Source organism: Ahaetulla prasina, chromosome 4, assembly GCF_028640845.1.
Source record: "Ahaetulla prasina isolate Xishuangbanna chromosome 4, ASM2864084v1, whole genome shotgun sequence".
NCBI classification, from domain to species: Eukaryota; Metazoa; Chordata; class Lepidosauria; order Squamata; family Colubridae; genus Ahaetulla; species Ahaetulla prasina.
Genome location: NC_080542.1, coordinates 147,180,743 through 147,194,916, shown reverse-complemented (window position 1 = coordinate 147,194,916; position 14,174 = coordinate 147,180,743). Strand labels below are relative to the sequence as shown.

At 44.0% G+C, this 14,174-nt stretch overlaps 1 protein-coding gene across 10 annotated transcripts in view; it reads left to right on the top strand.

The window, feature by feature from the left end:
• The first annotated feature begins 37 nt into the window (after positions 1-37).
• Positions 38-14,174, top strand: part of SNAP47 (synaptosome associated protein 47) — a 29,462-nt gene continuing 15,325 nt past the window's right edge. Inside the window, exons 1-5 of one of the 10 annotated variants that reach the window (XM_058179967.1) lie at positions 38-205; positions 5,641-5,723; positions 8,087-8,320; positions 8,643-9,184; positions 12,486-12,973. In XM_058179967.1, coding sequence (XP_058035950.1) covers positions 8,688-9,184; positions 12,486-12,973 — 985 coding nt within the window. In that variant the 5' untranslated portion in view covers positions 38-205; positions 5,641-5,723; positions 8,087-8,320; positions 8,643-8,687. Of the gene's footprint in view, positions 206-5,511; positions 5,724-6,483; positions 6,771-8,086; positions 8,321-8,642; positions 9,185-12,485; positions 12,974-14,174 lie in introns of those variants that run through there. The other 9 variants (XM_058179965.1, XM_058179972.1, XM_058179968.1 and 6 more) reach the window with 9 other exon arrangements.

Below are 14,174 nucleotides of genomic sequence, written 5' to 3'. Positions count from 1 at the left end.
TTCGCGGAGGGGTGGGGGTGGGGGGGACACCCAATCAAACGGCGCGCCGGGTTTGCGCAGGCGCGTGGCGAGCGTCGTGAGGGAATGAGGGGGAGAGGAGAAGAAGAAAAAAAAAAAGAAAAGAAAGAAAGAAAGAAAGCAGCGGGAGACTCGAGCAATGGCGGATTGACTGCGGCTCTTTCCCGCCGCCTTTCGCGAGCGACCGGTGAGGAGCCGCGGTGGGCACGACGGCACTTCCCGGGGATGTGGGGGGCGGGTCGGCGTTGCCCTACGGAAGCCCCCTCCCCAATATCTCGCCGTGAGGGCCTCGTCAGGCTCGCGCAAGGGCTGCCGGGAGTTGTAGTCTGAGGGCGGGGGGAAGCCGGAGGAGGGAAGGCAGAGGACCAGGCCTTCGCCCTCTTCTTTGTGGGGAAGGGAGGTGGGGAGGGGGCGGCAGCTGGGGGTCCTTGGTGGTCGGGGGAGCCCCTGGGAAGCCCCAAGGGTTAAGGGGGGGGCAGTGAGGGCCCCCCCGGTGCTTTCTTTTCTTCGTATCCTTCACATGGATTTATAATCACGTTTACACCTGTACCTGTCATCTAATGGCATGCTTGACGAAATAAATAAAATAAATTTAAAAAAAAATAAAAATAAAAATCAGATAATCTTGAACGTCTGTCTCGGACAAGGGCAAAATACCATTGTCGTTTTCTTCCCCCCCCGGATGTGTAAATACATCCCAACTAGAGCCCTCTAATAACTTGTTTTCTCCCTTTGTGTCTTGTAATATATGTGGGTGTCTGCATAATTTTGTACTTATTGTTATTTATTTATTATTTATTTATTCTGTCGTTTATGTAGTAGCGTATATTGGAGGTGGTGACCCTTTGAGAGCTGTATGCAAGGAAATTTCATTTTTAATGCATGCCGATTTGTGTACATTCAAAGTGGCAATAAAGTTATTCTGTTCTGTTCTATTCTATTCTATTCTATTCTATTCTATTCTATTCTATTCTATTCTATGTTCTATATTCATTATTCTATTCTATTCTATATTCTATGTTCCATATTCTTTCTATTATTCTATTCTATTCTATTCTGTATTCTATTCTATACTATACTATATTCTATGTTCTCTATTTATTATTCTATTCTATTCTTCTATGTTCTATATTTTATTCTATATTTTATGTTCCGTATTCTTTCTATTATTCTATTCTATTCTATTCTATTCTATTCTATTCTATTCTATTCTATTCTATTCTATTCTATGTTCTATATTCATTATTCTATTCTATTATATATTCTATGTTCCATATTTTTTCTATTATTCTATTCTATTCTATATTCTATTCTATACTACACTATATTCTATGTTCTCTATTATTCTATTCTATTCTATTCTTCTATGTTCTATATTTTATTCTATATTTTATGTTCCATATTCTTTCTATTATTCTATTCTATTCTATGTATGTATGTGTGTGTATATATATATACATATATGTGTGTGTATGTGTGTGTGTATGTACATTACACATAATTATACAGATATTTGTTCTGTTCTATTCTATATCAGGGGTCTCCAACTTTGGTCACTTTAAGACTTGTGGACTTCAACTCTCAGAGACCCTCAGCCAACAAAGCTTTGGAGACCCCTGTTTTGTATCCTGTTCTGTTCTCTATTATTCTATTCTATTTTGATCACAAAGCATCAGTATAGATACAGGTACTTCTTGACTTACAACAGTTCATTTAGTGACTTATTCAAAGTTACAACACCACTGAAATAAGTGACTTCAGGATCATTTTTCACTCTTGCGACCATCGCAGCATCCCCATAGTCACGTGATCAAAATTCCGACACCTGGCAACTGATTTCGTATTTATGATGATTGTAGAATCTTGTTATAAGCAAAGTCAATGGGGAAGCCAGATTCTCTTAACCGTGTTACTAATTTAACAACCGCAGTGATTCGCTTAACTATGGTGGCATGAAAGGTCGTAAAATGGAGCAAAACTCACTTAGCAACATAAATTCTGGGCTCAGTTGTGTGAAGTGAATTTTGCCCCATTTTATGACCTTTCTTGCCTCAGTTGTTAAATGAATCACTGCAGTTGTTAGCAACATGGTTATTAAATGAATCTGGCTTCCCCAATGACTTTTCTTGTAAAAAGGTTGCAAAAGTTGGTCACATGAAGCCCAGGATACTGCGAGCATCATAAATATGAGTCAGCTGCTAAGCCTCTGAATGTAAATCACATGATCATGGGGATGCCGCAACCGTCATAAGTGTGAAAATGGCCATAAGTCCCTTCTTTCAGTGATGATGTAACTTTGAACGAATGGCTATACATCGAGGATTAATTTCCCACAGGGTGTGAAAAAGTAAATACTCTTGCCCAGTGTATTCAAAATATGAAATAGATGGTTTGATTAGACATCTTGCAAAAAATAATTTGTAGCTGTTAGTGTAGCTGTGGTCAGGTTTTGTGTTTTGTGTGCAATTAACACCTCCATAGACATTTTACTCTTATATCTTATCTGTTTATCAACCTTTTATGCCACCCACCGTGCAGAATACAGAATAAGAGAATTGAAAGGGACCTTGGAGGTCCCCTAGTCCAGGGTTGAAATGCTCCCGGTTCGGACCGGATCGCCTGATCCGGTAGCGATGGTGGCGGATGGTTCGGAAAACCGGTAGCAAAAAGCCCTGGCCTCGCGTCCCGCCCATGCCCAGCTAAGCCGCACTATCATCAGAGGCTTTTTTTTTTTACTTTTAAAAGCATTTTTTCTTCAGCTGAAAAAAATGCTTTTAAAAGTAAAAAAAAAAAAAAAAACTCTGATGATCGTGCGGTTCATCTGGAATCGTCAGAGGCTTTTAAAAGGCTCCTCTGGCGATCCCAGCTGAGTTGCCTGATCATCGGAGGCTTTTAAAAGCATTTTTTTCTGCACCCTCTTCGGCCTAAGATGTGTTACCAGTAGTAACACATTTTACATTTCACTACTGCCCTATTCTAACCCCTCTTATACCATTCTGGACATTTCAGATGTTGCCAAAGGCGACCCCCAGTGACTTACAGGCACATGAATAAATTGCAATGTAAAATATTAAAACAGTGAATTTTTTTTTAATTGAACAGTCATTTAAAACGAAACATTAATAAGAGATAGGGAGCAAAATGCACACAAAGAGGAGGTGGGGCGTTCTCTGCCCCATTGGCCTCCATTTACTAGATGGCTAGTCCTTGCCCTACCTCCACAACCATTCGTTCGTTGTTTTTTTATATTTTTATTTGCATTTATATCCCGCCCTTCTCCGAAGACTCAGGGCGGCTTACACTATGTTAAGCAGTAGTCTTCATCCATTTGTATATTATATACAAAGTCAACTTATTGCCCCCAACAATCTGGGTCCTCATTTATTTATTTATTTATTTATTGTTTAAATTTATATACCGCCCTATCTCCCAAAGGACTCAGGGCGGTTTACAGGCATTTAAAAAACAGGTAAATACAATCTAAAAACAATTAAAAAACTTATTCTAAAAGCCTAAATTAAAATATGAAGATAAAACCCAATTTAAAAACCGTAAATTAAAATCTAGCTCAGTCCTGCGCAATTAAATAAGTATGTTTTAAGCTCGCGGCGGAAGGTCCGAAGGTCCGGAAGCTGACGAAGTCCTGGGGGTAGTTCGTTCCAGAGGGTGGGAGCCCCCACAGAGAAGGCCCTTCCCCTGGGCGTCGCCAGACGACATTGCCTCGCTGACGGCACCCTGAGGAGTCCCTCTCTATGAGAGCGCATGGGTCGGTGAGAGGTATTTGGTAGCAGTAGGCGGTCCCGTAGATAACCCGGCCCTATGCCATGGAGCGCTTTAAAGGTGGTCACCAAAACCTTGAAGCGCACCCGGAAGGCCACAGGTAGCCAGTGCAGTCTGCGCAGGATGGGTGTTATCACGGGAGCCACGAGGGCTCCTTCTATCACCCGCAGCCGCATTCTGACTAACTGTAGCCTCCGGATGCCCTTCAAGGGAGCCCCATGTAGAGAGCATTGCAGTAATCCAGGCGAGACGTCACGAGTGCGTGAGTGACCGTGCATAGGGCATCCCGGTCCAGAAAGGGGCGCAACTGGCGCACCAGGCAAACCTGGTAGAACGCTCTCCTGGAGACGGCCGTCAAATGATCTTCTAGAGACAGCCGTTCATCCAGGAGGACGCCTAAGTTGCGCACCCTCTCCATCGGGGCCAATGACTCGCCACCGATGGTCAGCCGCGGATTTAGCTGACTGTACCGGGATGCCGGCATCCACAGCCACTCAGTCTTGGAGGGATTGAGCTTGAGCCTGTTTCTCCCCATCCAGACCCGTACGGCCTCCAGACACCGGGACAGCACTTCGATGGCTTCATTGGGGTGGTCCGGTGTGGAAAACTACAGCTGGGTGTCATCCGCATACAGCTGGTACCTCACGCCGAAACCACTGATGATCTCACCCAGCGGCTTCATATAGATGTTGAACAGAAGGGGCGAGAGGATCGACCCCTGCGGCACCCCACAAGTGAGGCGCCTCGGGGCCGACCTCTGCCCCCCCGTCAACACCGTCTGCGACCGATCGGAGAGATAGGAGGAGAACCACCGATAGACGGTGCCTCCCACTCCCAATCCCTCCAACCGGCGCAGCAGGATACCATGGTCGATGGTATCAAAAGCCGCTGAGAGGTCTAATAGGACCAGGGCAGAGGAACAACCCCTATCCCTGGCCCTCCAGAGATCATCCACCAACGCGACCAAAGCCGTCTCCGTGCTGTAACCGGGCCGGAAACCGGACTGGAACGGGTCTAGATAGATTTTACCTACCTTATAAGGGATGGCAGGCTGAGTCAACCTTGGGCCTGGTGGGACTTGAACTTGCAGTAATTGCAAGCAGCTGCTGTTAATAGCAGACTGTCTTAGCAGTCTGAGCCACCAGAGGCCCCTTTCAGTTTAATGACTGAAGTTACCCCAGCTCTGAAGAAAGGGACTTACGACCCCTTTTCACACTTAGGACTATTGCAACATCCCCACGGTCACATAATCTAAATTCAGACGCTTGGTGATTGACTCATATTTATGATGGTCGCAACATCCCGGGGTCATGTGATCCCCTTTTGCGAGCCTCTGATAATCAGAGTCAACGGGGGAGGGGGGAGTCAGACTACTAATTTAACAAGTGCAGCGATTCCCTTAACAACCGTGTCAAGGGAGGTCGTAAAATGGGGCAAGGCTCACTTAACTTTCTCACTTAGCAACAGAAATGCCGAGGACTACCTACCTGGTTAATGAGTGAAACGTTTTGCCTTTAATGGTCTTGTTTTGTCCGTACCGCATTTGACCAGGTCTGCCGGTACAGCTTGTACTTAGGTTGCGTTTCCTGGCTGTCTTGCCATGAATAATTTAAAATTACATGTTTTTTTAAAAACAGCAGCAACAACCAAGTTCTCTGCTTCGGAGTAAACAAGGAAATACTATGATATTTTAATATTTTATTTCATGGACAGTTCCTTGAAGGCTTCTGGGAAAAGGACTCGTAAAATATGTTTGTTGGTCCGAAGAGTAATTTATTGATTTTGCTGGAAAGGTTGCATCATCTTTGCAGCAAAGAAAACAGCTTTTATAATTCCATAAAGGCCGGCGCTGTCCCAAGGGGAAATCCTGGACTAGATGAGTTCGAGTCCTGCCTTAGCCATGAAAGCCAGCTGGGTGACTTCAGGTCAGTCAATCTCTCTCAGCTAGGTTGTTGTTTTGGGAAAAATAGGATGAGGAAGCTGTGTCAGATACGTTTGCTGCCTTGAGATATTTGTGAGAATAATAAAGGCAGGATGCATCTAAATTATTTAAAAAAAAAAAAAAAAAAACCAGAAGGACAGATAGTCCTGGACTTACAACAGTTCATTTAGTGACCATTGGATGTTACAATGGTGACTTCTGACCATTGCGGGCATTCTCGTGGGTCAGAATTCAGACGCTTGGCAACTGACTTGTATTTATGACAGTCGCAGTGTCCCAGGGTCACATGATCCCCTTTTGCGACCTTCTGACAAGCAAAGCCCAGATTCACTTAACAACGGTGTGACTCACTTAACAACTGCAAGGATTCACTTGTGGCAAGAAAGGTGGTGAAATGGGGCAAAACTCACTTAACAAATGTCTCACTTAGCAACATAAATTTCGGTCTCAGCTATGGTCGTAAGCCGAGGACTATTTGTATCAATATAAGACCTGGTTTCCTGATGTGATGTTGACTGTGGTCACATGTGATACCTGAGCAATAATAATTTCCTCCATTTCGTCATGTGAGAACATGACTACCCAGATGGTAAAGGTGACTTGGACAATGAATCATGAGATCAAAACAATATATATATATATATATATATATATATATATATATATATATATATATATATATATATATATATATTTATATATATATATATATTTACACACACACACACACACACACACACACACACACACACATAATATCTAGCATCCTCCTTTAATGTTCATTTTCTTGTGCTGTGGACAGTCAAATGCCTGCTTTGGATTATCATTTTCCCCCAAAATATATGTTTTCTAAGTTTTAGATGTGTAGCAAATTTTATGTAGTGTGATAGGTTTTTTTTCCTTTTTGTGTGTGTTTGTTTTTGATCTGTACAATTTTGGGCAATTTTTGTTGGACTCCGAAACCAAGAAGCCTCAAAATTGATAAGAAATTTTAAGCTATCGAAAACTTCTGGATGCACCAACAGTCCAGGTAAATGGGGAAATACTGTGTTTAATTAAGACAAGATATTTAGTGGGTTGTGTAGAGGAGATGGAAAACGACAAACAAAGAGAGAGACCCAAAGCACCTGAGGGTAGAACAAGAAGCAATGCTTGGAAGCTAATCAAGGAGAGAAGCAATTTAGAACTAAGGAGAAATTTCCTGGCAGTTAGAACAATTAATCAGTGGAACAACTTGCCTCCAGAAGTTGTGAATGCTTCAACACTGGAAGTTTTTAAGAAGAGATTGGACAACCATTTGTCTGAAATGGTATAGGGTTCCCTGCCTGGTAGGGGGTTGGACTAGAAGACCTCCAAGGTCCCTTCCAACTCTGTTATTATTATTAAGACCCGAATGTCTTTAATAGCTTTTATTCTGATAGATGATCATGTCCAGAATGCTTAAATATTATTCCAACGTCTGTTATTGCTAATGAAGGGTTGAGTGTGTGTGAACTGGCTTTATTTAAAAAAACAACAACCTGTCCTTTAGATTAGTTGTACAGGCAGTCCTCACTTAGCAACCGTTCTCAGTTACGACCATGATGAAAAAGTGCTTTTTCCCCCATCAGTCCTTGCATTGATGACTTTCACAAGTCTGTATAGCAAAGCAGAATACATAAGAGGAGTTTTGCGGTTTCACTTAGCAACCGCCGTTTCACTTAGCGAATGCTTCACATAATGATCAGTTGCCTGTGCCATTTGGGGTGGCTAAAGGAAGCTTAGAATTTGTTTCTTCTATGCGATCAGCTGATTTGCAGTTGTCAAGTAACAAATGTACATGTATGAATCAATCTGTTTTTGCACATGTTGCTATATCTGAAGTTATAGTTAGTCCTCAACTAATGATCATAGTCGAGACCAGAATTTCTTGTCACTAAGCAATGCAGTCATTAAGTGAGTCATTATGTATCTGGACTTGATTTTATGACTGTTTTACCGCAGACGTTAAGTGAACCACATGGCCGTTGAATGAATCACACAGTAATTAAGTGAACGCGCTTCTTTAATTGACTTTTTTTTTTTGTCAAAAACTGGCTGGCTAGGGAATTCTGGAAGCTGAAGTCCGCACAACTTAAAATGAGCAAGGCTGAAGAATCTGTGTTCATTTTTGTTGCTTTTAAGTTGACATGTTGTATCTTTCGTGCGTGGCAGTGACAAAGTTGAACTGGTCTATTTTAAATGAAATTTGCATGTTCTTGTTTTGAGTTTTTTTTTTTTTGAAGGGTGGGAATTGAGAAAGGGAGTGATTGATTGTGCCTGGGGTTTAGTTTCATTTAACTAATAGAATTTGCGTTTGCTTGCCAGAAGCTGCTGAGGAAGGCTGCAGATGACAATTGGACAACCCCAGATGCTTTGTCAAGCATCCAAAGTTTGACCACCTGACTGCGTGGACACTGCAGCGGTCATAGGTGTGAGAACTGGACATAAACCACCTTTAAAAAAAAATTGGAATGGCTGTTAAACAAATGGTTGTAAGTTGAGGACTGCAAGCTGAGGACTAGTAAACCCAACAGTTAATTCAGAAGACCGCAGCTTCAGGTATTCAAAAGTCAAGATTTGGGGATCAGAAGGAGTGAGTTCACATTTCAATGTTTTAAAGCAGTAGCATCCATTCCTTGGCCAATTTCAGACCTGTGGGCTTCAATTCCCAGATCTCCCCAGGCAGCCATGCATGGGGATTCTGGGAATTGAAGTCCACAGGTCTGAAAGTTGCCAAGGATGGGCAGCCCTGAGTTAGATTCTCACCATGCCTTCTTCCGTGTTTTGAACACAAGTATTCGTCATAAGGCTCGTGAAAGGTGAATTGAACCATGTGTTAATTACTAATCGCTGATTGCACAATTTATTTGATCTTTGGAAGGTGTGAAATGTTTGTTTTGAGGAAGCGGCGGTAAGAAATAAGATCATGGAGGACAACATTCACATCCATGCTTGGTCCTGCTCCTATTATCTCAGCTCGGAAAAACAATGGGTTCCCGGGAAACTCCTGCTGACTCCAGTTTCGGTCAAATTTACGGCGGACAAATCCGGAGAGATTCTGGCCAGCTTCCCCCTTTCCTCCATCAGCGAGATCAAGAAAGAATCGTCCACCTTAATCTTCAGTTCCCTCACCCTCTTAGAGAGCAACACCAAGCATTGGTTCAGCTCCCTTCAACCCAACCGAAACGTGATCTTCAACGTGCTGGAACACTTTTGGAGAGAACAACTCCTCTCGCCCGGCGGAGCCAGGCCGCAGGCAGCGTGCGCCCAGACTTCCAAGGGCAAGGAACTGACCGGCTTGCTGATGGGATCTGAGAAGCGCCTGGAAGATACCGCAAAGGTCCTGGAGCACCAGGGTGAACAGTTCGATAACATCATGAAAGGCCTGGACAAGATTGAGTCTGAGATGGATGTGGCAGACAGGTATGGCGGCAAGCCATGGGTTCTGATTGAGACAGGTGTGGGATCCGGTCCTCCCCAGGGTGGGTCATAGAGTTGGCGGGGCCTAGGAGAACATCTGGAGGTCTGCTTTGGATGGAGTCTCAGAGCAGGGGTCTCCAACGTTGGCCGCTTTAAGACTTGTGGGCTTCAACTCCCAGAGCAAAAGCTGACTGAGGAATTCTGGGAATTGAAGTCCACAAGACTTAAAGCGGCCAAGGTCGGAGACCCCTGTCTTAGAGGACACTCATTGCAGGGGTGAAAACTCCCGGTTTGGGTAGTTTGGAGAACTGGTGGCAAAAATCCCTGCCCCCCCTCCCCCCCCCACATGCCCAGCTGAGCCACACGATCGTCGGAGGCTTTTTTTTTTTTTTTTTACTTTTAAAAGCATTTTTTAAAAGGTAAAAAAGCTGAAGACTGCTAGGCAAAAAATGGGTGGCGGGGGGTTCGTTTGAGAGAGAGAGAGAAAGAAAGGGAGGGAGGGAGGGAGGGAGGAAAAAGGAGAGGAAGGAAGGACTACAAACCTGGCACTAGATGCAGCTTCAGAGGATAATCCAGGGCTGGAAGGGACCTGGAGGTCATCTAGTCCAACTCTGCGCCAGTAGGACATTCTTAGTGAGTTTCTGTCTTTTGATCCCCCAGTCACATAGCCACGCCCACCCAGTCACATGACCCGCCCGCCCGCCAAGCCACACCCACCAAGCCACGCCCACAGAACCCATGGGAAAGAAATTAGATTTCCCCACTGAGAATTTGTCCTCAAGAACAAGTGGAGAGCTGCAGCTTAAAAGAGAGGTAGAGAATGACTTAAATTCAAGAATGCTTTCTCCTGAAATAAGGGCAAACTGCTGCGTTGGGAAAGGATCCTACATTGGCTTAATGTAGGAAGGCCTTGACTTACGACTGCAGTTGGGACCGGAAGAGAGCCAGTTTGGGGTAGGAGTTGAGGAGCTGGCTTAGAAACCTGGAGAGCCTGAGCTTCGTGCCTTAGGCAGGAAAGCTGGTTGGGGGACTTTGGGACAATCACCAGGTGATGGTGAGTTCCAGTTCCATCCGAGGATTTCAGCTGGGTGATTTGGGGCCAATCATCAGGTGACAGTGAGTTCTAGTCCCGCCTTAGGCATGAAAGCCGACTGGTTGACTTTGAGCCCATCAGATGGTGAGTTCTAGTCCCGCTTTAAGCATGAAAACTGGCTGGGTGACTTTGGGACAGTCACCAGGAGACTCTGAGTTCTAGTCCCACCTTAAGGCATGTAATCTGGCTGGGTAACTTCAGGCCAGTCCCTTCCCTCTCAGCCCAACCCACCACACAGGGTTGTTGTGGGGAAAACGGAGGACGAAGGACTATTTGGACTCTTCACTGCCTTGAACAACTTACAAAACCGAACAGAGGTGTGATAAAAATCTAGTAAGAATCCAGTCTTTAAATCGTAGCGCTCTTGTGACTGGAAGCGACTTCATTACCTTTTTTGTGGTGTTCGTTAAGAGAACGCACCAGTCATAAGTGCGGATCCATTCATTCGAATGGCTATTTTTATTTTTTGCCAGAAAGGGACCAAAAAAAATAAAAAAATCAAGACTAGTGATCCTGGCTCTGCATAACACCGTAAGCGGGCATAAAGAGTACTGGTTGCAAAGTGCCCAACATCCACGTGGAACGTGGCCATGGGAGCAGATTCTGTGGTGTGACTGTTTGCGACTCTTTGGGGGCGGGGTGGTGTGTGTGCTCCTTCCAGTCCTAATGAACTACAGTTCCCAGCAGCTCCAGTCAGCTCTGTCACTAGGCAGAGAGGACAGGTGTTTCTCTCCAGCACATCTGGAAGACACATGTCTTCTTCCTGGGGCTTGCGTTGGCTTTCATTAACTGGCCAGACATACAGGTACTCCTCGACTTACAACTCTTCATTTAGTGACCGTTTGAAGTTACAATGGCAATGAAAAAGTGACTGGTGACCGCTTTCCACACTTATGACCGTTTGCAGAATCCTCGCGGTCACGCGACCAAAATTTGGATGCTTGGCAGTTGACTCAAATTTACAACGGCCGCAGCGTCCCGGTGGTCATGTGATCCCCTTTTGCGACCTTCTGACAAGCAAAGTCAATGCAGCAAGAGAGGTCGTAAAATGGGGCAAAACTCAGCTGACAAGTGTCTCACTTATCAGTATAAACATTGGGCGCAACTGTGGCCGAAAGTTGAGGATTATCTATACAGGAAGTCCTTGATTTATGACCACAGTTGAGCCCAAAATTTCCATTGCTAAGTGAGACATCTTTCAGTTTTGCCCCATTTTTAGAACTTTCCTTGTCTCAATTGTTTAAGCGAATTACTATAATTGTTAAATTAGTTAACATGGTCGTTAAGTAAATCTGGGTTCCCCGTGGACTTTGCTTATCAGAAGGTCGCAAAAAGGGACACTACGGCCATCATAAATACGAGTCAATTGCCAGTGTCTGAATTTTGATCACATGACCACGGGGGTACTGCAACGGTCGTAAGTGTGAACAATGGTCATAAACCACTTTTTTCAGTGCCATTGTAAGTTCGAACACTAAAAGAATGGTCACAAGTCGTGGACTGCCTGTATTTTTTTTTAATTTTGTCATAACATTATATACAGGAACATATATTGAAAGGAAACAATAGGACAGGAACGGTAGGCACTTTTGTGCTCTTATGCACGCCCCTTATAGTCCTCTTAGGAATGGGGTGAGGTCAATGGTAGACAGTTTTTGGTTGAAGATTTTAGGAGTTGGAGAGGAGACCACAGAGTCAGGCAGTGTATTCCAAGCATTAACAACTCTGTTACAAAAGTCATATTTTCTGCAATCAAGATTGAAACGGTTGACATTAAGTTTGAATCTATTGTTTGCTCTTATATTATTGCTATTGAAGCTGAAGTAGTCTTTAACAGGAAGCACGTTGCAATAGATGATTCTGTGTGTTAAACTCAGGTCTTGTCAGAGTCGGCGGAGTTCTAAGTTTTCTAATCCCAGGATTTCAAGTCTGGTGGAATAAGGTAATTTGTTGTTTTCAGAGGAGTGGAGAAATCTTCTTGTAAAATATTTTCTGGACGCGTTCAATTGTATTAATGTCAGAGATGTGGTATGGGTTCCAGACGGATGAGCTGTATTCAAGAATGGGTCTGGCAAATGTTTTGAATGCTCTGGTTAGTAGTGTAGCGTTTTTTGGAAAAGAAGCTAGACAGAATTAGAGCCTTTTTTGCTATATAGTTGCAGTGGGCTTTGGCACTTAGATCATTTCTAATCATTCTTCCCTTCCTCTTAGGTTATTGTCCGAACTCGAATCTCCGTCTTGGTGGCCCTTCGGTGGGAAACTCCCCAGGGCTGTGTCCGAAGCGGGGAAGGCGAAGGAGAACCCCGCAGCTTCTCCCTCCAAAAACAAAGATGGCGTCATTGTGCATATCCCTGTCATCATCACCGAACGGACCGATGCTCACGTCAAACCGGGCAGCCTCACCCTCTTAGTGTCCGGCCTGAGGATCTGTGACGCCAAATCCCAGCTATTGCACTGGTTCGACAAGAGGGACGTGGATGACGTCAGGGTCCACACCCCTTACGAAATCTGCGTCCGACAGAGGTTTATCGGCAAACCGGATATCTGCTACCGGCTGCTGTCGGCAAAGATGCCCGAAGCCATCCCGTTCCTGGAGATGCAGTTCAACAAGAAGATTCAGTTCTTGGAAGACGCTTTGGCCTTCGCACAGCCTAAGAGGGCGTCTCCAGAGGAGGCGGGGGGCTCCATTTGGCAAGCAGGTAAGAGGGAGGGGAGGAAGTCGGATAGTTCGAATTTCAGAAATAATAGCAAAAGGAAGAGCATGTATGAGGAAGCCGTGTGCGGTAGCTGCCTAAAAAGCCAACACAGTTTAGGCTGATAGGATAGGATAGGATAGGATAGGATAGGATAGGATAGGATAGGATAGGATAGGACAGGATAGAACAGAACAGAACAGAACAGGATAGAATTCTTTATTGGCCAAGTGTGATTGGACACACAAGGAATTTGTCTTGGTGCATATGCTCTCAGTGTACATAAAAGAAAAGATACATTTGTCAAGAATAGGTGAAATGCTACTGGTTTGGGCCGGTTTGCCTGAACCGGTAGTAAAAAAAAAAGTTCCGATGATCTGCTGAGCAACATGCAATCGTTGGAACTTTTTAAAAAAACTTTTTAAGCATTTTTTACTACTGGTTTTCCAGAACTGGTAGTTAAAAATGCTTTAAAAAGTAAAAAAAAAAAAAAAAGTTCTGACGATCACGTGTCGCTCAGCTGATCGCTGGAACCTTTTTTTTTTAAATTTTTAGGCATTTTTTTACTACTGGCTCAGGCGAATAGATAGTAAAACATGCTTTAAATTTTTTTTAAAAAGGCTCTGACGATTACAGCTGTGCCCCGCGATCATTGAAACCTTTTTTTTAACTTTTTAAAAGAATTTTTACTACCTATTCGCCCGAGCCGGTAGTAAAAAATGCTTTTAAAAAGTTTTTAAAACGGTTCCCACGCGTACCACAACTGTTTACCCCCCTCCCCACCCGCTGTTCTGCTTACCTTCCCAAGCCTCCTTTTCGTGCGCACTGCGCATCTGCACACGGCTTGTGTTTGGTGCATATGTGGCCAGTGAACCTGTAGTAAACCGGTTCAGATTTCACCACTGGTCAAGAATCATAAGATACAACACTTAATGATAGTCATAGGGTACAAATAACTAATCAAATCATATTAGGAAACAGTCAGTATAAATAATTCTTAGCAGATGGTCTCATGAGTATGAAATCCGTAGTGAATCGCAAAGAATAATGAAAAATAAAAGAAACCACACTTGGGTTACTGCATCCAGTTTTGGTCGCCACAATGTAGAAAAGATATTGAGACCCTGGAAAGAGTGCAGAGAAGAGCAACAAAGATGATTAGGGGACTGGAGGATAAAACATATGAAGAACGGTTGCAGGAACTGGG